At 38.0% G+C, this 25,420-nt stretch overlaps 1 protein-coding gene across 7 annotated transcripts in view; it reads right to left on the bottom strand.

Annotated features, from left to right (window-relative positions):
- The window catches only part of LOC129762458 (signal transducer and transcription activator), a 193,354-nt gene that overhangs the window by 14,543 nt on the left and 153,391 nt on the right, over nucleotides 1–25,420 (bottom strand). For 3 of the 7 annotated variants that reach the window (XM_055760720.1, XM_055760722.1, XM_055760721.1), the window contains one exon: nucleotides 13,010–13,721. The exons of 3 other annotated variants lie outside the window; for them this stretch is intronic. In XM_055760720.1, the coding sequence (XP_055616695.1) occupies nucleotides 13,181–13,721 (541 nt within the window). In that variant the 3' untranslated portion in view covers nucleotides 13,010–13,180. Of the gene's footprint in view, nucleotides 1–13,009; nucleotides 13,722–23,054; nucleotides 23,559–25,420 lie in introns of those variants that run through there. One more of the 7 variants, XM_055760725.1, reaches the window with a different exon arrangement.

Raw genomic sequence — 25,420 nt, 5'->3', positions numbered from 1 at the left:
ACACTCGCACACCGATTGTTTATGTTTTTTACGTCCCAGTAATCATTCGCTAATTAAGACTGTTTTCCGTGTTGTTTAATATTACATGGTGTTGTACGAACAATAAAAACCGGCATTATATCATTCCGGTGCTTTTCCACATATCACAGTGTTGTGTATTAGTGTTTTTGTGATTTGTGTTTTGCACATTTGATCATTCTGACACCGCCATCGATCGCTCTTGTTCGTTCTTCGTCATCTCTCGCTCGAAGTAAAACAAATAGCTTGAAAGCTTTACGTTCATCTGCGTGCTGTACAACGGTAGGCGTTTGATTATTACCGTCGTTTAAGGAGACTTTGTAACTGTTGTAATCACAACTGATTTTGCGATCTCCTTCTAATATGGATTCGTGCCAAGTCTGTTCACGATCTCTAAGCTCTGGCCGGGTAATAAAGTGTAGTGGCTCATGTGGCCTCATCTTTCATCATACCTGTGTTGGCTTATCAAATCTGCAGTATTCAGCATGTTCAGCGAAAGTTGGACTGCTCTGGTTTTGCGATTCTTGCCGACTGGACTTCAACCCTTCTGTGTTTAATCGTGAGAAAATAATTATCAAAGCCTTACGAGAGTTGCTCATACGTACTGACTCCATGGATACGCGCTTGGGCAATTATGGCGATAATCTTCGAACCATTAACAAAACGCTCTATGGTTCCAAACAGCAAGGCAAGCTAAACAACCAAACGCTAGAAAAATCGACTTTTCATCAGAACATCGATCAGTTGAATCTCGATGATACCATAGATCCTATCAATCGGTCGAGATCCTGTGATGAATCATCCTTTTTCGAGGTTTTAGACGAAGTCAATAATTCAGTAGGACAACAATCTGAAAAACTCGTTGTGGGTAACAGGCGAGTGCATATTTTATCGAACCAGCAGTCCAGCACCAAATCTCACGCGACTGCATCTACACCGGCTGCGTTTAACTCGAATAAATCGTCCCTCGCTCGATCTGAACGTAACGGTAATCAAGCCAATTCTGTTTTTTTCGGTCAGAATATTTTGTACGATGGTAAAACTCAAAATGCTAACAATGTTGCACGAAGTAATAGTGGTACTTTAAGTGTCGCTAAAGCTAGACCGTCCGACGATATGATCGCTTTCTACATAACTCCGTTTACTCCTGATCAGAAAGAATGTGACGTAAAGCAACACATTCATGAAATTGCAAATGTGGATACTTCGTTGATCAAAGTCACCAAGCTCGTTCCTCGTGGGAAAAGTCTGGATGACCTTTCATTCGTCTCGTTTAAAGTGACAGTCAGTAAAGATTTATCTAATGTGGTCAGCGATCCTTGGTACTGGCCAGAAGGAGTCACTGTCCGTGCTTTTGAATTCACCCAAAAAAACGGCTCTATCTCATCTCGTCTGGGTTCGACATAGCATCAGAAAAGAACACAGGACGCACCATTTCTGGCACTATGGAAGACCCTTATCCGTCTGGCACAGTCGCGCTGCATCACAACCTCAACCACCAGCTTCCAAGTCGTCCTGGCCCTGTGTTCAGTTCTGAAGACGGGGTCTTCCAACTTGCGCTCTCTGGCAAGTACCCTCCTATTACGAGCACCAGATACGCTGAAAAACCTTCATATTACAGCTTTATTACCTCTGGTTCTCCACAACACCATAATGAATCCTCTGCACAACAAACTTCATCTCCAGGACGCTACGAAACCGGCTTCATGGAAGCCCCTAATCCCCCTGCCACAGTCGAGATCCTCCAGCCATCGCTCAGCAGTCGTCCTGGCCCTGTGAGTGGGGTCAGAGAAGGGGTCTTCCACCACGCTGTTCTCGGCAAGTACGACAGTGTTTTTAGTTCTTCAGATTCTCATCCGTTCACTGGTTCTAGCGATGCAACCAATGTATGGTTGCCACCACAACCCGTTGCTGCCCCTGTCGATTGTGTTTGGCTGTACTACCAAAATGTCCGAGGTGTTAGGACTAAAATCGACGATTTGCTTTTGGCGGTTACGGACTGTAACTACGACGTCATCATATTAACAGAGACTGGATTAAACGATTGTATCGATTCTCTGCAAATCTTTGGATCGACATTTAACGTTTTTCGTTGTGACCGTAGTTGTATAAACAGCAATAAAACGAGCTTCGGTGGCGTATTAATAGCGGTTCACCATCGCTATTCTTGTACGCAAATCCACACGCCTCACGGGGAAAGATTGGAACAGGTGTTTGCCGTCATTGTCATCGGAAGTAAACGATTAGCAATCGGTGCTGTGTACATCCCACCTGATCGTAGTCGCGACGTGGAGTTGATAGATGAACATGTGGCCTCTGTTCGTGATCTTTGTGACAATGCTACATGTGTAGATCAGATGCTGCTTTGTGGTGATTACAACCAACCTCGCCTACAGTGGTTGCAGAGTGCTGGCGGCGAAGTTTTACCAGCAGGAGCTTCGACGGTATCTGCGTCGAGTGCTGCTTTGATCGATGGAATGGACTTTTTGAATTTAAGTCAAGTCAATTGGCACCGCAATCAACTGGATCGAACTCTTGATCTTGTTTTTTGCTCAAATGGCTGTAATGTAATCGTCAATACAGCTGTGGTTGCACTGTTACCCGTGGATACGCATCATCCACCATTGGAAATATCTCTACCAGTACCTCGTACGTGCCAGTACAGTGACGGGTATCCTGTTGCCGATGAATACACCCCCGATTTTGGAAAAATCGACTACGATGCACTTGGTTATTACCTCCCCACTCTTGACTGGACATACCTGAATGCCTGTCAAAATGTTAATGAAATGGCCTCTGATTTCTGTTTTACCATTCAACGTTGGTTGCGGGAGAATGTACCCCACAGGAGACGTCCAGTTTCGCCTTCTTGGAGTACGGCTTTACTTCGACAGCTGAAACGCGAAAAAAACGCCTGTCAGCGAAAACATCGTGTTCTACAATCGTCTGACAGCAAACTCAGGTTTCAACATGCAAGTAATGTGTATCGTAAGCTGAATTCAACTTTGTACAAGGCCCACGTCTTGAGAATGCAAACTAATCTTCGACAAAATCCGAGGAACTTTTGGAAATTCGTCAACAGTAAGAGGAAAAACTCAACTCTCCCAAGCAACGTGCTCTATAACGACGTCGAAGCGAATACTCATACTGAATGCTGTGAGCTTTTCGCCAAGTTCTTTACATCCGTGTTTGACCATATACCAGCCAGTGAAGCTCAAGTTAAGTTTGCCTCCATAGGTGTTCCTTCGGACGTCATAAGTTTGACGACGTTCGTGGTCACTCCTGCCATGGTGATCTCCGCTGCAAAAAAATTGAAAAGTTCGCTTTCGCCGGGTCCTGACGGCATACCATCGGTATTGTTCTGCCGCTGCGCTGCTTATCTAGCCGAGCCACTTTCTGTCATCTTTACCCGATCACTCAATGATGGAGTATTTCCTGAAATTTGGAAGGAGTCTTTCATGTTTCCTGTCTTCAAAAACGGTGATAAACGAAACGTCAGGAACTATCGTGGAATAACAAGTTTGTCGGCTGCGTCCAAGCTATTTGAGATCATCGTCAGTGAAGTTATTCTTACTCAATCCAAGCGTTACATCTCTACCGATCAGCACGGCTTCATGTCCGGCAGGTCGGTCACCACGAATCTGTTGAACTTCACCAACACCTGCATTACTGCTATGGAGGGCAAGGCTCAAGTCGATGTCATCTATACCGATCTGAAGGCGGCTTTCGATAGGATCGACCACAACATACTATTGGCTAAACTATCACGTCTCGGATCATCTGCAAAAATCGTGTCGTGGATGATATCATACCTGACGGAAAGAAAACTGCGCGTTAAAACTCATGGCTGCGTTTACTCGTGCTTCTGCAATTCTTCTGGAGTCCCTCAAGGAAGCAACTTAGGCCCTTTGTTGTTCATATTATTTTTTAATGACATTGCTGCGAAATAAGGGTTGAATTGCAAATTAATTTATGCTGATGATTTGAAAATATTCTGCATGATCCGTTCAGCTGAAGACTGCCAACGCTTGCAACATTTGCTGAATGTGTTTGTTGACTGGTGCCATCTAAACAAACTGATTATCAGCATACCGAAGTGCTCCGTCATGACGTTCCATCGTTCCAAAAGTCCGTTACAGTTTGATTACTGCATCGACGGTGCTTTGCTTGAAAGAGTTGAAAAAGTTACTGACCTCGGAGTAGTGCTGGATCAGAAATTGAACTTCAACGCTCATTACACCTCAATCATTGCTAAGGCAAACCGACAGCTCGGATTTATTTCGAAGATTGCGAAGGATTTCACTGACCCATACTGCTTGAAGTCCTTATATTGCGCTTTAGTACGACCAATTCTCGAAACTGCAGCCGTTGTTTGGACTCCAAATGTGATTTTCTGGAATTTGAGGATTGAGCGTGTACAGCGAAGATTCATCCGGTTGGCCTTGCGTCATCTACCTTGGCGCGATCCATTGAATCTTTCTGCCTACCCGGATCGATGCAGACGTTTAAACCAGGACACTCTTGAGAGAAGACGCAGATTACAGCAGGCAGTTTTCGTATCAAATCTGCTCAATGGGGAAGTTGATTCTCCTCGGCTACTCTCATTACTGGACCTTCGTGCTGGTCAACGACCTCTCCGACAGCGATGTTTGCTACAGGACAGATTTCATCGTACCTTATTCGGATACAACGAAGCGCTGTCGTCGATGAATCGAACTTTCACATTGGTGATTAACTAGTTCGTCGATTATATAAATAATTATAGATATTTATTCATTAAGACCACAGATGTCAGATGAATCAGATTTGAATAAATAAATAAATAAATAAATAAATGAATAAATCGCTATAGCCTGATACTGCTATAATATTTTTTTGAAATCAAAGTAGCACTAAGGAAACTAAGTTAAGGCCATAATTAAAGTTGTTACGTTCTTATTTCTGTTCCATAAGTGCATTTTGTTACACCATATATTTTTTCTTGATTACGAAACGTGCGAGTGTTATTAGGAAACATTAATTTTATACTCCACGTAAAACATTGAAAAAAAAAGCTGTGAAAGCTTGATTGACTGCTGGGCTCAATCAACCACTAATGACGCCTGGTGGTTTGCAATAGTGGGTAATTAAAGAAGGACAATGATTGTGTGCAACAAAGAAAGACCCTGAGAATTCCGGAGAATGTACCATAAACATAAATTGGTGCTGAGCAGATATAAACACAAACAGACACTCATTATCATTTTAACAGCAGCAGTGCATTTGCCACACATGCATAAAACATCGGAAAATGTTTCTACTAAATCAATCATTTGGTGGGTCTCCCCCACCTAATTCAGAGAATCTCTCTCCACAGGACCCGAGGGGAATGTAACAGTTAGTAATTGTAGTAGTAGTGGGTCGGGGTAAGATAAACAATAATCACTCTTTCAGGTATCCTCAGGTTGACTCTAACTGGAGACTATTTACAGCAACGTTTAACCAAACGCTCACAATCATGATGAGGTAATTTATGTACAATTCAGACGGAGTATAGATTGAGCTTTTTGTTTTTTTCTTGTATGGTTTTACGTATTTCATTTTACATTCATCACATTGAGATTCCAGTTTCTTAAATATCCACCAATCGCGCTCTACTTTCTCCAAGTTTCTCGATTTGATTGGCTAAATTGATGAGAATTGTATCATTAAGCTAAATATATGTATATTTTTGCAGTCAACGGGTTTTATCTATTGTACAACGTAACACTAAGAGTCCTTGAATCGTAGCATGCTTTCCGCGTGTCAGATCCGGATATCTTTCGGAAGCTGCCTGGCTTCCCATCATCATCCAATCAGCAGCCGATCAATCAATCAATATTAAGCTCACCATTTTCGTCATTCGCTATGAAATCTGAACCCCCCTCAACCATTCATTGTTACTGAAAAAACTATGGATGTAATGGTACCCTTTTGTGCTGCTGCTGCTGTTGCTGCTACTGCCATTGTAACAAACATACAAAAAAAAAACACTATGCAAAATGGGTTTTCACCCGGTTGGGGTAACAACGGAGGAAGGAGAGAAATTGGAAAAACCAATGAGAGAACGGCTGTAATATGTGAGTGGACGAAAAATAATTCAAACTTTTTGTCGGATCGGTGATATTGGTATGCAGTTCCGCATCGCGTTCGCGAATACTGATGACGAACTTTTTCCGGGGGCGCAACTTCCGAATGTAAACCTCGTCATTGGAGACGAGCGTTGACAATGTTTGTAGACTACATTTGGGCGCAACATTACTTCTTGGGACAAACCAAAACTAGTTTGAACTCTAATGAAGTTCTTTATTTGATGCAACAATTAGTTATTTGTTTAAAATTTAACGACTAAATCTAACAAAAAATCAACTTAATTAATATAATTAGTTAATAGAGCGGACACACGGACGGCGCACCACCTTATTTTGTGTAATTGTTTCTGAAACGACGCCTTTCGTTATGTATCACTTTTTTGTGCTCTTTTTTCTCGACAGGAGTTATTTTTTTTTTGCTGGAGTCATTTTCCAAAACCATTCCTCACGGTCAGGTCAGTGTCGCGTCGTAATAAGCACTAATTCCAGACATCACAGTCATATATCTTTAAGAATCTCTCACTTTCTCTGCTCTCTTAATGCCAGGTGATTTTCCATCGTTGATTTTCCGTTCCAGAAATGGTTTGGGATTTATGGAAACATTGCGGAAACGGTCGTGTGCGATTTAGAGCGTTTTTTAGTGCCGACAATGTCATGTGTAGAGTGGTCCCTACTCTTAGGGACGCATAACCTTCGGGTTTGTCCCTTAAAAAACAAGAACTGGTTCCTCTACTCATTGTGGATTATCTAATCGATCAGTTTGTTCGGTGAGCGGAGCTATCGTGTTTGAAACACATTCATAGAAGAGGTGGGTGCGAATTTATTGCCAACATGCCGAATACCTATAACTCTTTTTTCATTTAACAGAAATCACCCAATTTTTTCTAGCTTCTCCATTAATTTTAGTACGGTTACCTTCATGCAGCTGATGTCAATAACGTCATACTCACTTTTCAATTCAGTAACACTTGTCAAAACTATCGTAATTCTAGACAAGATAAATTATGTTCCGAATAATTCCCCGAGAGAAATAGGAACAGACAACGAACAAGAGGCATCATATCATTGCGCAGAAAGAACGTAACTTCTCTACTTCCTCTTTTCGATTCAGCCCAATGAAATAGCATCCATTGGCTACAACAAAATAAGGATTAAATGCTCTTTGTTTTCCCAAGAATAAACAATTGCAGCAACCAGAACGACAAACTTATAGGATACCGTCTCTGTCTCATGAGATAAACGTTAAAGCTGTTTAACAGTTCCACTGCTACGGGCGATGATGACTTGAATGCATTTATTGACCATGCTTGGATATTTTTTGCTGACTTGACGACTTGTTCAATTTTCAATATATTGATATATTTATTATTTTATTCATATTTATTCATATTTATTCATTCTATTAATCATTGCGGTGTAAGGTGGAACCTTTTGAATTACCGTCATCCGGGGCCAAATTGATCACCGGGGTGAAATTGATCAAACGTATTACTGAAAACAAATCCAAATTTTCAGAGGTATTATGTAATTTAATTTTAAACTTTTTTAATCTGATATGTTCAATAATCATCTGAAGGTCCTTTTTGTCAATGGATCTCAACGAATATCTTATTAAATTGCATGAAAATTAACATTTTTCTGAATAGCATTTTCGTTTCCATTTTTCACAATGGTAAAAAAACATATATTCAACACATCAAAACCATATTTATAGACGCTAAACATATTAATTTACTTCTAGCCGATACTTGATGAGTTGAATAAGTAACCAAATACTTGGTATTACTATTCAAACAAGTGAGAAAACACTATTTAACAAAAAAGCACCACAAATGAAAAGAACAGAATCCCATCATGCGACATATCGAACGTCTTGGTTTGTCAGAACTAGCTCATCGGTAACCATTTCAAGAGTTTTTGGCCAGATTAGGATAACCCGAATGGTCTCCGGACGACCTGCAGATCAGTGTTTAAATCGAGTTATGGATAGGCATGACGACACCTTTAGGTGGATTAAATGAAGAAATAATTGATTTTGTATAAATTTTTGTGCATATGATACTAGAAAATCCTGAAAAACATAGATTGATCAATTTTACCCCGAAGCTACATTTTGAAATTTTCCGCTAAAAATTTTCCAAATTAGCGCTTAAGGATTTTTTTGAACTAAACTTATCATAACGTTCTGTGGGCTTAGCACCAGTACTGATTTTAAAAACTGAAATAAAAATATTAAAAAATTCGGAAATATTCACATTTTTCTGAAAATAGATCGATTCTGATCGATTTGCCCTAGGTTTACAGTACCGCAACCAGATACCAATACGAATCAATTCCATTTATCAATTAATTTGTTTTTTTTTTTAAATTTTTTTAAGGCTATGCTATCTCGCCGAAATCCACCGATTGTATAATTATTGTTTACACTATTCGGAAGGAGATTCCAATATGTTAGGCCCCTCACAAACAGAGTATTGCCATAATGCGACGTGTTGAACTGAGGAATTATAAAGTTTCTCATTCTCGAACTTCGGAATATTTGCATTTTTTGTTGTAGATATTGAGGAGAGGAACAGTTAATTATTTTGAAAAGAGTTAAGCATGCACGCAACTTCAAAAACTCATTAAATGGACATCCGAGTAATTGCTTTTGAAGGTGGCTGACTCTGGAATACCTGTTAAGATTGTAAACGTATCTAACACAACTGTTCAGAGCAACACGCAATCTATCCAGAGCTCTGACTGAAGCATTTAGTATAATATAATAATAGTATAATGTCGAAGTACATTGTATACTTTTGAGCACATAAAGTATACATGTCCATCGGGAACAAGATCAGATGTAACAATAAAACCAAGATTAGTACACTTGCCAACATATTCGATAATATTTCGGCCAAGGAGAATATCGGGGAACAGCAAACGATATTTGATTTTTGATATTTGATGCTAAAAGAATTTCAACTTGGGAAGATTCTTCAGTGATTGGGAATCCTCTACCTCTACTCACTATTGTTCATGAAATTATAGAAGAAACAACTTTATTTTAGCTTTTTATTAACACCTCTTTCGAAAACAAATTCTATTTTACCTATGTTTAATCTAGTTTTGTATACTGTTTTGACTCAAATTCCAAACAACTCATTTTAAAAATTAATTTACTGAATAATGAAAACCCCAATATCCTCTAGGGTATACTCTTCCGTATAACATTATGTATACAGGGTAACTTCGATATAACGTACATTTTGCTTTCAAAATTGTACGTTATATCGAAGCATAATAAAGAACTCTGAAACGTAGCTTATATTACTTCATTGTGTTGCTGTTTGAGTAAGGTTGATGAATAAAATCAATAAGAAGACGAAGCCAACTTTTCTCATGATGTTTCCCTCCGTTCAGTTGATTGAAGTTTGATTCATTTAGAATCCGGAATCACAAAACAGTAGTATTTCGGGATTGATTAATGTTACAACACAAGCTTTAGTATCAAAATACAGATAATTTATTGTTCTTTCAGAAAAAAAAATTAAAAAAAAATTTTTTTTTGGACTTCGTTCATGTGTACGTTAAATCGAGGTAAAATGTACGTTATATCGAGTGACGTTATATCGAGTGTACGTTATAACGAGGGTACGTTATATCGAAGTTTACCTGTAGTAGGGTGCCAATGAATGATGGGCAAAAATCGACCCTAAAATTTCGAAAAGTTACCCTATCCAAAAAACACCCTATGCAAAATATCAGCTCAATCGGACTCAAGGGAGAGTGGCGCAAAGCGGTCAAAGTTTGAGTTTTTTGGAAATCGAAAAATCACCCTCCCCCTTTGGGTGATTTTTCGATTTGGGGGTTTTCGAAAAAAAAAATTTGATGTCAAATGCCTTAAAATTGCATAAAACGTTTCATAAAACTCAAATTTTAACATCTGCAACACTCAAAAAATTAAGTACGAATGAGTCAATATTTTGCATAGCGTATATTACGGTGCGAATCAACATTTCGCAGCAAGTTCCGAATAAAAAATCGAGATAACTATTTTTATTGGTACCCGAAACCATACGTTCCGTCTCGTATTCCGAAAAAAACCCAGAGTGTCGATTTTTGACAAAAAAAAATCAAGATTACACTAGATCTCGACGTTTCATGCAATTTTAAGACATTGGCATCGAAGTTTTTTTTTTCGAAAACCCCGATTTCCTTTACTCCCCCCTTGGGTGATTTTTCGATTTTCAAAAAACTTAAACTTTGACCGCTTTGCGTCACTCTCCCGATTGAGCTGATATTCGGCATAGGGTGTTTTTTCGAGGTGGTGAACATTTTTTATGGGGTAACTTTTTGAAATTAGAGATGACCATTTTCATTGGCATGGTAGTTTTTAGAATGGAGTGTTCGGAATTTGAGTCAAAACGGTTTTTTTTTTTGCCAAAACGTTGTATTATGCGTAACAGGAGAATATCTAGTGTACATTTTAATTCTCGTTCCAGCTAGCAAGAAGGAAACCAGTAAGCATTCAATAGCTTAAGGTTGTGAGTTAATTTTTAAATTTATACCAAAAAATTCCTCCTCAAATTTCTATAACATCTATTCGCGCCCCGAAATATCGTAGCTATTTGCGTCGTCATCAGTGTTTGGATTTCGATCAAAATCGAATGATACACAATGTGTCATGCAAGTAAACTCTCACGAACATATAACCAAATATGAGAGGATCATTCAGATACTTGTATGAATGTCAGTAATCACTTGTGTAATATTTAGTGATTAAACTAAGAGAGGAACGAAGACTGTTGATTGCATATCCGATCTGTATCAGACGTCGCATACCATTTTCGAAGCCTGCATACAAGTTTGAACCGCATATATCGTTCCATTTTACTATAGCGAAACCCACTGCACAGAAAAGTGCAAAGCAATAAATGATACAAGAAAAATTACGTCATCATTCAGTCACCATTTGCGGAGAGCAGCGAATGGGAAAAGAGATAAAACGCGAGAGTTTTTGCTTCTCACTGGAGCGGTGTTGCTAGTAAAACTATGCGGTCTATATGAATATACATATTTCAAGGGATAGCGGCGTTAAAATGGAAAATATAATCTGACTACCCTCCCTTAGCCTCTATCGAGCTAAATAATCATATAGTTTGCACTCTCTGAGACTTAAAAATCAGGATCTGCTACATTAGCTGAATATGAATCTTTCGCTTTGCGTGGTCCGTACGATCCTGCTGTTTCATGATGCATGGAGAGGTCGATATGCATATGTTAGAGGCAAAGAAGAAAATAAGCTTTCTGACCAAAAGCGTATATGATAGCTTTGCTTGCATGCTGGTGTGCAATAAAGTGCGAGCCGATGCAGAGTTGTCTCGTTCTCTTTTGTGTCGTGATTTACAACACATAACAACAAAAGAATACCGCTGGGGGAAATGTTCCCGGAAAAATCATATTTGAACCAACGAAAGCGATTTTATCAATGAGTGGATCATTTGGCAAACACTGGCCGTCATACTAAATTCAAAATAAAATTTATTCCCATGGCAACCTAGAAACATTATCTAGTAGGGTAACACGGGGTGATTTGATCATACGGGGTCCAAAAATCATCTCGTTTATTTTATGATACAATAATTTGAGGCTTGATATAATGATTAACATTATTGATCGAGAGAAAATAAATGTAGCTCAGTGTACAATGTGACATTTTTTATTCAGACCGTTTGATTTGGAAATATTAGGCGATTTGCTTAGGGGGTCCAAATTCCCCCCATTTCCCCTACCCGTTTTGTTTGGTTGTCATGATACATTCGTTATTGAATATGAAAACGGTACGGTTTTGTCTAAAATTCCGAACACTTCATTTTTAAATGTAAATTCACTGAACTTTAATGTTAAAAATAATTGAATGATAAAAACCCTGATACTCTCGGGTATAGGCTTCATTTTAACATCATTAACTGAGCATTTGCAAAAAAGTGACTGTCAAAAACAGCAATAAAATGTTTGCGTAAAAAACGTGAAATGACATATTGCATAAGTCCACAAATCATGCAAAATCGTATTGCGTTTTGTGTACAAAAAAAAATGTTTTTATTGACATGTTGGCCCACCAGGTACTATATTTCTAAGAGTCCTGATTCACACTAGCTCGAGACATTGGCAGTTCTCGCGAATGGCGTTGGTCAGGTTATTTTGGCATACTTTTAAATTATGTTACTCTTTAAAAACATTGGTCAACGTTTAGTGTAATCGCACTGTTTTCGACGAGGACTCATTTGTTTCCCAGCCGGTACCCTCCTCCTTCCTAAAGAGTCCACATGGTATATGGATAATTTTCCTTAGTATTTTGAAACTACATATTGAAACAAGTTTCCATTGTTTTTTTCAAGGCGTCGGTTTTACCCCAAACGAGTAATCGATGTCGATCTTACCAATCTCTTCTATTCATTTCGTCTAAAAACAACGATTTTTGTATTTCACTAAAGTTCGAGTAAATCATCAAATAAATAATCAACAGATTATGAAGAATGGTTTAAAAAGAGCCAAAGAAAAGGGAGGTCTCGAAAATATGTGGATATACTTAGGGTACCTCGAGTAAACCGCGAGTAATCGGTCAAAACCTACTAAACATATATTTAAGTTGAAATTATGTGTAAACAAATCTTGAATTAGCGGCTCCGCAAAGCTTATGCGATTGAGCCTTACGAATAAATGAATTGGAAAAAGCGGCAAAAGGGATTTTAATTATCATTCCTGATTCTTTTTGGACAGAATACCTGTGGCTAATTTAGACTTTTGGTTATTTTGAGTGAATACACATTGTTGCTTGACAACGAAGAAGACGTTGAAATAAGTAGCTACAGTTTAGTCAGATAACAAAGTTCGCGTAGAATAAAAATTCAATATAGCTCAATTTATTAAAATCCTAGAATTTAAATTACTAACAAGACTATACATACGCGATATATTTCTTCCGACACAAAAAATCGCTCACAACCGCTTCCGCATCATCTCACATTCCCATATATGTTACTGGTTCTGCGTCCCGAAGTACAAGCCTAAATCCTTCCTGCGGCGGCACTACCACTCCCGCCACCACGATTGCCACTATTCAGCCCCACGGAGGAGAAGTAATTATTGTTCAACTGATCAATCGAATCGTCATCCACCGGTCCGCCCTGGTAGTCAGCCAGCATCGATTCCACCAACTTCTGGATCGTCTCATCATTCGCGGAGGTTCGCATCGCAACACCTCCACCACCTCCACCGGTGTTGGTGGCGACGGCAACAGCAGCCGCACTAGTCGAAGGAGATCCACCCCCATTGAATTGCTCAACGCTGGCAGGAATTTGCACCCGCTGCTGCTGCTGCTGCTGAGGAGGACTGCTGCTGACAACCTGGGGGAAATCTTTCATCGAACCTCCACCAGTCTGTGGCGAGCAGTCCGAATAGGCGGGGGATCCAAAGGAGGCGTACACATTCGTGGTGCCGCCGTACATCGTTGGTGACGATCCCATCAGGGGTTGGCTTCCGAAGCGGTACTCATCGATTATACTGGGCCGGGAATCGCTGCGATCGCGGAACGTCACATCGGTAATCCTTTTGGAGTTTTGTTTTTCGTATTGCATTGTGGTGGTTGTGGGGATGGATGAATGGCGAGACCGGAGCCGAGAAGAACATCAGAAGGAAGGCACTTATCAGTAGTTATCATCGTACGCATATTTGGTTGGAGGGAGTGGGAACTCTTTAGCTTTGGCTGTGAGGCGCGCAATTTCTGGCGGATGAAATGTGATGATCTGCAGCGGCAGCAGTAGCCAAAAAGGAGCGAAAAAGGCGCGCGCGCTTGTTGAATATATATTAATTGGATGATCCTCACGATTGGCTATGAAGTTTGGTTTGAATGAATGAAAGAGCGGTGAGTGAGGCGTATGTTCATTTTAGGACCCAAAAACACGGCACACCATGGATGGTAGCGGACAGAACACACGATGGGGGAATCAATGGGCTCTCTGAACTCTCTTTTCTTAAACGGAATTTTCCAATGGCACACTCACGCAACACACGGAACGCAAACATCAGAACTTATTACAAATGGTTACCTCAAAAATGAACGCAACAACAAACAGCTTAACAACGACAGTAGTAGCAGCAGCAGCAACTTTCATAATGGTAAATGCGCCAAGATCAACTAATGGTAGTAGAAATTCGTTTCTTCTTTTGCTATCACCGATATCGTTCAATAAAAATATACATTTCTCTAGAAACAAAAAAATTCTGTCTGTAATCTCTACCGATCATCTTTCGTTAGTTAATGCTTCAACAGATAAACGTGTATTTCCGCGGATAAAACGATTGATGTTGAATCAAAATCTTGGGACTGACGAACTTGTTCAATCTACTGAATTATATGGGGATTATTCCCGGAACCAATATTTATTGTTTTTGTTTTAGCTACCAACTCGTCTTAGTAGATGGCAGCACTATTTTAGAAAGCAGTGAAACGTTGTGGGTGTAAAGACATTCGCCATATAAGCAACTTTGCGTACTTGAAATCTCAAAAAAAAAAGATAATATTCTGAAAATCACCATGACGCTATTTTTTTCATAAAGTTTCACAAATGTTTCTAAATTTTAAATTTCGTAAATTTCGATCAAAAAATGAAATGTAGGAAATTATGAAAATTTTCATGAAAAAATACCAAAACATTTTCTTGAAAAAATTACTCCGAAAAAAAATATTTTAAAAAATTAAATTCATTTTTCTCAAAACTTTTTCTTTTGAATTCTCAAAAAAATTGTATGAAGAGCCAATACAATTACCGATAAGTCCCCCACACATAGGAAGATGGGTACTTTTACATGGAAAAGTTTTTTTTCTAACAATAACTTCATGTTTTCTTCGAAAAAATGACAGCTAGTGGAAAGTCGGGAAAGACGGACTTTGCCATTTACTGTGTACACATAGCTGGCTTTCTGTTAAAATTGTAAATAAAAACAAAAAAGTTATCTACAAAGAGCAGCTCGATGGAAATTTTTGTCTACAGAAAACATGGTTCTCATGGCTATCGAGTATATTTTATGGCATTTTTCTGTACGAGAGGGTTTTACCATCACTTTTATTCCAGTTTATCGAATCAGCAGTGAAGTTTTCTTATTTTTACTTCAAAAGTATTGATGAAAATGAACTACTGATCAAGTCGGATCTCCTACACCAACAAAAGACAAACATTTTGTTTTGAAAACAATTTGATTATCTCCTTCTTTTTTTTGTAACAGATGCCCACTAACTACGTTTGCAAGTGCAACAAGATTTCACGGACAAATCAGCAGAGCGGTTTTTAAAACATAATCCGATTCGGAATTGTCAATCCGAATGCCGGAAGGTATTTTAGACATGAAAAAATGCGAAAAATTACAAGCCCTTCTAGGTGATTTTAGTCTAGCCTTTTTGTCAGATCCTTTTTCAGGCATATTTGAAGACCTCCAAAACTTGTCGAGTACGTAAACTTGAGTTTTCAGTTAGTGTCCGTCTTTCCCGACTCAATCTTATTTGCCGGACACATTCATTTTGCAAAATTTCTGCCTCGATATAAAAAGAGACCTAGGCTATCAATTTGTGGCCAGATAGCTATAGGGGAACCGCGGGTAATACGGACAGTGGGGGTAATATGGACAGGTTGTTGATTTGTAAAGCTACATTTTGAATTTCAAACATCTGTTAATGAGAATACCTTCTACATGTTATTCTATACTATTTAAGCCACCCTAAGGCAATGAATACTGATCAAAAGTGGAAAAGGGAAACAAAAACCGAAAATCATGAATAATTCCGCGTGTGGATGTAATTTTAGCTGCTTCGATATTAAGCATTTTGAGTGGTTTAATATCAAAATTCAATTCGCTGATAGTTACATTTCGGTTTGTAAGTTAACAGAGAAGAGATATTAGGTATATAAGGAAAAGTGAATTCATTTTTGAGTGGAAAATTTAAATTATTGAAAAATATTGTACCGGTGGGGTAAAACGGGCAGTTGTCAGTGGGAGTGAGATGAACTGTGAAAAGTCTGTTTAATCTGGTAGTAAGGAATACCCTGCGTCTATAAATGGAAATCAAATCGCTAAATGTGGACTGTTTAGAAGCTGACTGGAACCAAAAGCAAAATAGTTTAGGGTCTGTCCGTTCATACTGCTGAAAAGCACGATATCACTTCTAGGTGGATTAATTCGATTTTTTCATCATTTAACGGACATTCGTGATGAGTTCAGACCTTGGTTGAATGAAATTATTCCTCTCGCGATCGATAAACCTTTACGCTTCATATATCACAAACCTGTCCATATTACCCCCACTATATGTCCATTTTACCCGCACCGAAAAAAATGTTGTATTTTTCGGTCTGTCTTAATTTCAGTAAAAAACATTGAAAAACACTTTTTTGTAAAATATTTGACCAATTAGGTAGAGAGACAGTATATTGAATTACATGAAACTGCATCAAAGTTTAGGAAACATGAGTTTCCAAAGATATAATTGAAGTTCTTCTTACCATGTTCGTTTTGCCCCCACCTCCCCTATATATTTTAGTGAAATTCACAAAAAATCAACGTTTACTTAAGGTGTCCGTATTCACAACCCCTCCCCCACATCTTATTTTGTCAAGATAGCGATATATGTAGCGTATTCAACTAAGTTTTAGATCTTATTAAAACATAATTTTTTGACGAAAACGTCATCTCGTTTTAGCTTCTGGAATACAGCAAAACCTTTTGTTATGCGGGGATAGGGACCGCACAAAAAAAATCGCATTAAAAAATCTTGAAAAACTTCACCAGTAGCTTAAAAAAATCGTGTTCGGTACACAATTTGAAAAAAAAACTTTTTTTTGTGCGGTAGATAGGGGGACCGCATCAAAAAAGTTTCCCCAAAAAAAATTACTCAAATCCACGCCGTTCACTGTTCGATTTCCTTTTGTTTCCCTGCTTTGCTATGGAACAGTTTGTCTTTTCGGTTGCGCGTGGCATGTCGAAACTTGTTGCTATTAGAAATCATGTCATGCGCAACTTGGAGCATTTGATGGAAGGATGGGAATGATTTGAGAAGTGGGTAATTTAGACACAAATATGGTTTTTCCGCACTGAAATGCATATAAAACATCGAACAAAAAACTAAATGGACTTCGTCAAATATGCTTGTTTTCATATACCGCACAAATAAAATCGCACAAAAAAAAACCGAACAAGAACAGAAAATCGCACAAAAAAGACCGTACAAAAAATGGTTTGCCTGTATATAGCATTTTTGTATGGAGACTCCTGAAAAAATAATTATTTTCTCGTGACATTTTTGAGTGTCAATTTTAAAAGAAACATATTTTTGAAAAAAAAAGAGTTTAATTATCAAAATATTTTTTGCCAATTATTTTTTTAAATATAATATTTTTCAATAAAAACATAAATAATTTCCTATATTTTATTCTTCAACCAAAATTTTGTAGATCTCATAGTTTTTTGAGTTAAGACTCTCGAAAAAAAGTTGAAAAACTCTTAAAATATAAAAAAAAACCTTACTCAAAAACTATAAGACCTGCAAAATGTAGGTGAAGGAATGAAATGTAGGAAGTTATTTATGTTTTCATTGAAGAATATTGAACATTTGAAAAAAAAACATTGAAAAAAAAATAATTTTTCTTAAAAAATATTTTTCTCAAAACAAGTTGTTTTTAATTCTGAAAAATTATATATGGCATAGCACATGCAATTACCATCAAGTCATCCATGCGTCGCAAGAATGGCACCGCTACAAGGAAAGAGTTTTCCTAACAACAACTTTTTCCTATTTTCTTTGAAAAAAATACTACTAATGTTTAACTCGTAACATATTTGTTTGTAGATAATCCTGATCGACATGTTCTGCAAACACGTGATGTTTTATCAGGCACGATGTCAAATGCGAGAAATTACTCATAAAAATGTAACAAGTAAAACATTTGTCCAGAAGTCTCCACACGAAAATGCCGTATACTCTAGAAAAGTTATTTCGGTTGGCCCATCTGGTGTTACTTTATTTTGAACTATTTTGAATGTGTAACAATAACGAAAACTTCTGAAATCAACACCTATTTATTTAACGTAGGGCTACATCTTTCAGTAATGGTGCAAAATCAACAAACAGAGCACAGTTTTAAGAAAAGAAATAGAAAATGTGGAAACAAGTCATTCGCGTTTTCACAACACCGACCAGACGCCAGGGAGGCTTTCCAGGCCGAGACTATAGTTAATTTTCCAAATAGGCTTTTTTCAAAGCGAATCAAATGAAAATTTGAAGCCTCTATAATTCAAACATAGCTGGTTTGCTTGATAGAAAGGACGAATGAAAGACAGGTATAAAATAGTGATGTATGTTTGGTGGAGACACTGTCTTGATTTTCACGCCGTCTGGTGGAGAGTGTTTCTTTATTTTTGCACCACATCATTCTTGCATCTGTACTGGGGTGCAAGTTGAAAATTTCGAAAACGAGAGGGTAACATTTGGGGAGCAAGGATTCGAGCGTAAACACCGCCGGCTGAGAGAAGTGGTATTACAATTACTTTCGAAAGACAAAGGTGTATAAGTGAAGTTTGTTATCTATTCACCCAATTTTCCACAGCTAGTTTTTGAGCTTTGAAAGCAAACAATTGAAATCACAAAAATCTATAACGTTTGGTGAAATCACAAGAACTCAGTCAGCAGTTGATGCATGTCGTCGGATGGCCGTGAAAGTGATATAAATATCGTGCTCACCCTGGCCGGTTTCAGTTTCTGCTTTGCTACCATATTGAACGAACGTGCTGAATTTTTCGCCTCAGAATATGCGCGAAGTGAGCATGGTGCAGAGCTTGCACAAGTAAAGCATACAAAGAATATTAAAAATATAATCAATCTCCATATAACGATATGAAAACCGATGATGTTTTGAATTATAGAGGCTTTCTCAGATTCTCAGATTTCCTCAGTTGATATGCCTCTAGCCTTAAAAAGGCCAATTTGGAAAACTAAACAAAACACTCGGTCTTGACAAAGACCATTTGGATTGTGTCGCTGCCGCTGATGACCAGTTGATGACTAATGATCAGTTGATTAGAGGAATGACTGATGAATCGTGAATGACTTATTGGTGACATTCCGATCGATCAATTATTTTGCGTGAATTCGAGCGTTGTTTCAGGATTTAAAAAGACATCAAAGTGCAGCGCATTTCAAGGGTGTAAAAAGCTGTCAGCGGTGAGTGCTGTGTCCTTCTGTGGAAACTGGAAGTTTGCGAAACATTTGCAAACAATGAAACCTCTTTCTCAGTGAGAGCATTTGTTTTTCGCCATTCATAATTCCTACGTTAACAATGCGGTCGTGTCTTAGACACAAGCGGCCCGCGACACCATGATTACCACGTTTTTGTGGCCCATCTGAAAAAAAAGTATGAGTACCGCTGCTCTAGAACCTATAAAAGATTTAAAGTTGACGTTTGCGACAAAAGTCCATTTTCTAATAAGATCTACAGCTTTGTCGAATACATTGTCGCTATCTTGACTTCAAACAAAATTAGGATTAGTTGTGATTTTTTCAAAGAAAATATGAAAAAAACAACGGGAGTGTTGTGTCCGAGACACGACCGCATAGTTGGCGTAAGATTACGTTAGGCTATCTGTTGCATATTGATTTTAGACATGTTTGAAAAACTACATTGAAAAACTCTTCGACAATAATTTGGTGGCCCTGAAAAGGGTTTGCTTGTTAGGTATTGTTTGTTCACACCACCAAAGCGGTTAGCAGGAAAATCCGCCAAGCAGCAAATACCTGCAAAAACCACCAAAAGCAGTACACACAGATGCCACAGAGGTAAACTGTAAATGACGCCGATAAGTATTCAGGAGCAAAGACCACCACAACGGCTAAATCATCTCTTTACTCAGTTGTGGGGGGAGAAAACGCAGAAAATTACTAGAAAACTCTTTCGGAGCGCTAAACAATGACCTTCTCGGTTCGATATTCAAAGCGCAGTGATTATAGTAGTAGTAGTATTCAATTCAAGAGACTTTAAACTTTTGAATTGGCCTCTACTAGCAGTGAATGTAGTCCACTGGCTTCTTTTAAACCAACAAAACGTGTGATGTAAGCGAGCGGGAGGAGCCTGCGTTGCAAATATTTCGATGCATGCAACGATAATATTATTCCGAAGCGGTCGACTCGGCCACGAACAAGTGCACATTCTCTAAGAGCACATATTGCCACCACAGTTTGCTTGGATTGTCAGAGATAAACACGTATTGAATTGCGCAGTTTTTATAATATATAATTAAACACAACAAAACAAAAACAACTGAAACTGATGTCTCGGTTTTCAGAAACATGTGACATATTGGACGCACATCAGCGGAAAATCAACCATCAAACTCATTTCATTATACAGTCCCGTGTTCTAATTTCTACAGAGTGCAGATGCACCGGGTGTGAGAGAAAAGATTGCTTTTGCGGGTCGACCAATCAGAATGCAGAATATCCGATTGCTTGAGATTGATTGATTGATCGATAGATGCAAAAAAAATGATGAAATGATTGTGCAATAATTGTGAGTACAAGAGATTTGCGATTTAGACCTATCAGATCGCGCTATTTTTCAATTGTTCGATAGTTAGTTTCACGAAAGATATTATTTTCTTCAAGTAGTAAATAATTTGTTATGGAATGCCCGAATCGATTGACGCTAAATTCTCATAAACCCGTCCTGAAATGACTGAGCATTAAGTGTTCGAAATAGGACAATTTTTCACGATGCGATCGATTTTCGTTTTTCAATCTGTACCCCCAATATGTTTCCGAAAGACGTAATCCTACGTCAAAAGATGTGATCAGAAAAACTTTTCCCCTGTAAAAATGCCTTCCCTCTGTTCCGATGTATCATTTATTGGTAATTTTAAGGAATGTTCATATTTTTTTTATTTGAAAAAAATCGGTTTTGAGAAAAACCAATTTCAATTTTTAAAAATAAATATTATATTCAGCATAATTTTTCAAATATAGTTTTTTATATTTTTTCATGGATTTTATGTATTTCATTTTTTGGTCAAAATTTTGCATGTATTATAGTTTTTGAGTTAAATTTTTTTATAAAAAAATGGCTTTTTTCAAAAAGTCTAATTCTTTTTCGGATATTCTAAGTATGCAAAATTGCTTAAATGGTCAATGTCTCTACACCCACAACTTTTCACTGCAATCTGAGATGGTGCTGCCAACTCCTAAGAAGAGTTGGGATGAAATTCGTCTTTGTTAGTTAATGTTTTAACAGATAAACGTGTATTTTAACAGATGAAACGATTAACAGTTTCTCGAATATATGGAGATTATTCTTGGAAGTTACAATTCTCTCTAATGTAACTGTTACTATTAACACTTTGGCGTCCGGCGACACCACAGTGGTTACGCACGCAAACTAGCGCCTGACTGCCGGCGACACCACAGTGGTTACGAGCGCATAGTATCTCAGTGGCCGGCGATAGCACTTGAGTATCATTTGCATTCTGTTGGGGTTTGGTTTAAGTAACAATAACATACACAGACTATCAATTTTAATGTTTTTATAAGTAGGGAAGGTGGAGAAAAACGGACATATTAAGAAGAACTTTTATTATATCTTTCGAAACTCGTGTTTTACCAAACTTAAATGCAGTTTCTTGAATTGCAATGTACTGTTTTTCGAAATAATCGATCGAAGGTTTTTCAATGTTTTTAATAAAATTAAAACAGACCGAAAAGTAGAACATTTATTCGATGATTATCCGCATTGACAACTAGTGGGGGGAATACGGACATGTTTGTAATATTAACGTATGTATATCTTTGAAATTTCGTGAAATTAGGGGAATAGGGTTGAGAACTTATGAAAACTAACGATAAGATTAGATTTATATTTCTAGATCTAGATCTATTTCTATTTCAATTTCTGATTTCCCGATAATGTCAAGAACGGGCGGCGACAAGCCAAGTAATCCGAGTTAGCGCTGCCGGCGCCAAGAGCATATTTTTTAACGAACCGTGCGGACGTCAAAGTGTTAACAGCTAACTGATCGCTCCATCGATTCAATAAAAACAAATAGTCAAAAAACAACAATCTGTTAGTGATATTGTAATTTTCCTCTGAAGTAAATTTTACTATCAAGTTTCCATTATAAAAAAAAATGATTGAACAAAATAATAATTTAAAGATCTATGCAAGTTAGCTTCGATAGATTAGATTTCCCCAAACCTGAATCTATTGGTTTGCCAGTGACAAATTTTCTAATTTAACTATTTTATCTCTCGCTTTTTCTATCAATGCTATCAAAAAATAGTTCAAAAATAACAATTTATTAGTGGTATTAATATTTTTCTTTTGCTTTTTCTATCAGTTCAAATATCAAATGCGAAGATAGTTTCAATGAAATAACAATTCAAAGATTAATGTAAGTTAGTTTCGATAGATTAGTTCTCACCCAAACCTGAATCCATTGGTTTGTTACTGACAATTTGAGTTTTTTTTAATTCAATCAAATTAAAATATGATTCAAAAATAACAAATTGTTAGCGGTATCAACATTTCCTCTGAACTAACTTTTTCCAGTCATCTTTCCTATCAATTCTATCCACAATAATAGTTTAAACATAACAGTCCGGGTTTATGTTAGTAAGCTTCGATTTTTTGGGAATTTGATACTCCCAAACTAGAACTCATTTGTTTGTTAGTGACAAACATATTTTCTCTAACTTTTGTCTCTTCCCTCCCCTTCCTCTCAATTCAAATTTTCAATGCAAAAAAAAAAGTTCAAAAAACTAAAACTAAAGGGCTAGAGGCGAATGAACTGAAAAGTGTAAACTCTCTTAAAGCCAAAAAAAGAAGAAGAAGGAAACTAAAGGGTTCAAAAAAAAAATAACAATTCGTGGGTTAATAAGTTAGTTTCGATAGAATTATTTTTCAGTTTGCTAGTGGCAAACCTATATTGTTTCTCTTTTACGCGTTTGTCTATTATTAGAATAAGGGATCTTTTTTCGTTCAATCATATTCCGTCCTTTCCTTTGCTCCTAGGAAAAAAGCACGATTTTTCGTTGGATCTGAATCTAAGACTTTCAATTTTGTTTTCTTTGCGAAATTTGGTTAATTCCCTCTTGAGCCATCCCGCGTGGTCGGCAGTATTCTCCACTGTCCGCCCCCTCACATTATGAGGCGATCGATTCGCGAATTCGTATTCTGGACCGTCGCGTGACGTCGCGTCGTCTCGCGGATGTTAGTAGCAAGGTAGCAAGGTAGCAGTAGTGTAGAAGATTGTGATTAGTGGCGAGGTGGATGGCTAGCTTACTTTCGATGGCGGTATTAGTTGTACGGGTGGTTGTTTAGTGACTAGAGATGCATTATAGTGCTATTCTGATAGCTGCAAGTATAGTAATTTGGAAAGCTTGGTCATCAGGAGAGAAGGAAGAGAGGGGAGGGCGAGAGCGAGAGATGAAACGAAAGAAAAAAAAAAAGGGTTTTGGATTTCGTTGTTAGCATTCGGTTTTAACTCAAGGCACATAACACACATATATAGAAACTTTACACTAATTTTTTTTTAGAACTGCGTCGCGACGCCTACGGAAGGTCCGCATCTAAGCGCCGTCCACAGCGCAACAGATTGCAGGATACGTGGAACAGAATTGGGACAGAGAGAGTGTGGGTTTTTTTAAATCATAAATAACGTTTAGGCGAAGGGGGAGGCGCATAAGAGAGAACAGAGACCGTCAGGATTTGCGGAACTTGGAGTGTTTATGTGTGCGGTGGTGGTTTCCGACGAAATGAGAGCTTATGAATGACACAAATGGTCGCGCGATAATACACAAACGGTGGTGCGATGGTGCTGCTTTATTGGTGGTGGCGCTTACGAATATGCAATGCTATTTATCGAACGACAATTTTCTCATTGTGTTTATTTTTATGAATGATGAAGGGATTATACCGATTGGAGAGAATAACGAATACCCACACACAATTAGTTCCTTCCATTCCTTCCAAGAAGTGTTTTACGACGGTGAACTGACTGTGTGTGTGTGTTCGTGCGTGCGTGTCACACATTTCAAACTTGTTCGTCAACTTCATTCACAACAGCTGTGAGATCGAGCCATCCAGACGGTTTCAATGAATTGCTACAATCTTTTACTCCACAGCTTCTTCATTAACCACATCACAAAGTGGCATTTGGGTTAGTAACTACGTGGGAGCGCACGTTTCTCGTCATGGAATAGGATTATACCTGGCCTGAATGAACCCGAAATCTCATTCAACCGTTGCACACGTTTTTGAAACAGAGATTTCAGTATTATCCACAGATGGAAATATTATCTTTTGATTAAAGACCAATTTTTGGGAACGAATAAACTTTGGATAAAGTACCTAAAATATCAGTGTTTTGCCGACTTCAGCACGGAATTGTAGCGTGATATTCTTCGACTGTGTTTTCTACCAGTTAGTGTGGCTCATGAATGTAAAGAAAAAGAACTACTGAGACCAAAGTAGAAGTACTTTTTTTTCTACATGTTCGGAGATGGTGGTCCTACACTGCGTTTCACAACTATAGAACCACTCAATTTTTCTGAGTTTCCAGAGATATGAAACAAGTCGTTTGAATTGAAGTATAAAGTGTAGGATATAATAACTATCTTCATTTATAAGACTGGCCAATTGAACATTGTGCTCCCTTGGCCGAGTGGTTAGCGTATTAAATAACATGCCGGGTGTTCGGGTTCGATTCCCGTTCTGGTCGGGGGAATTTTTCGTCAAAGAAATTTCCTCCGACTTGCACTGTGATCACGCGTATTCTAGAGCTTGCCACTCAGAATGCATTCAAGGCGTGTTATTTGGCATAGAAATCTCAACTAAGTACTAATAAAAATGACGCAAGTAATACTACGTTGAGACGGCGAAGTTCCTCTAGGAACGTTAGTGCCATTGAAGAAGAAGAATTGAACATTGCACTTCTGACCGTGCATCCGTGTTGATGAAAAGCTATCTGAGCCAGGCCTTTCTGATAATATATTCCTCAAACCATCAAACTACCGCTTGCAAAGTAACGAGTTGAAAAATTATATGACACGTTCCGTTAGTCCTTCCAGTATGAAGAAATTCTATTTAAGTTTTGTTTCTTTTTATCGGAGAAGTTCTCCTGAAATAGTGGAACCCATGGGATTAGCATTTGAACCGCCAGCTTTGGAGATGGGATATTTATTGTTTGGGGAGCATTTTCTCAAAGAGGCCTGGTTT

Source organism: Toxorhynchites rutilus, chromosome 1 (genome assembly GCF_029784135.1).
Source record: "Toxorhynchites rutilus septentrionalis strain SRP chromosome 1, ASM2978413v1, whole genome shotgun sequence".
Taxonomy (NCBI): domain Eukaryota; kingdom Metazoa; phylum Arthropoda; class Insecta; order Diptera; family Culicidae; genus Toxorhynchites; species Toxorhynchites rutilus.
The sequence above is the reverse complement of the archived record's forward strand: the minus strand, read 5'-3'. Positions and strand labels throughout refer to the sequence as shown.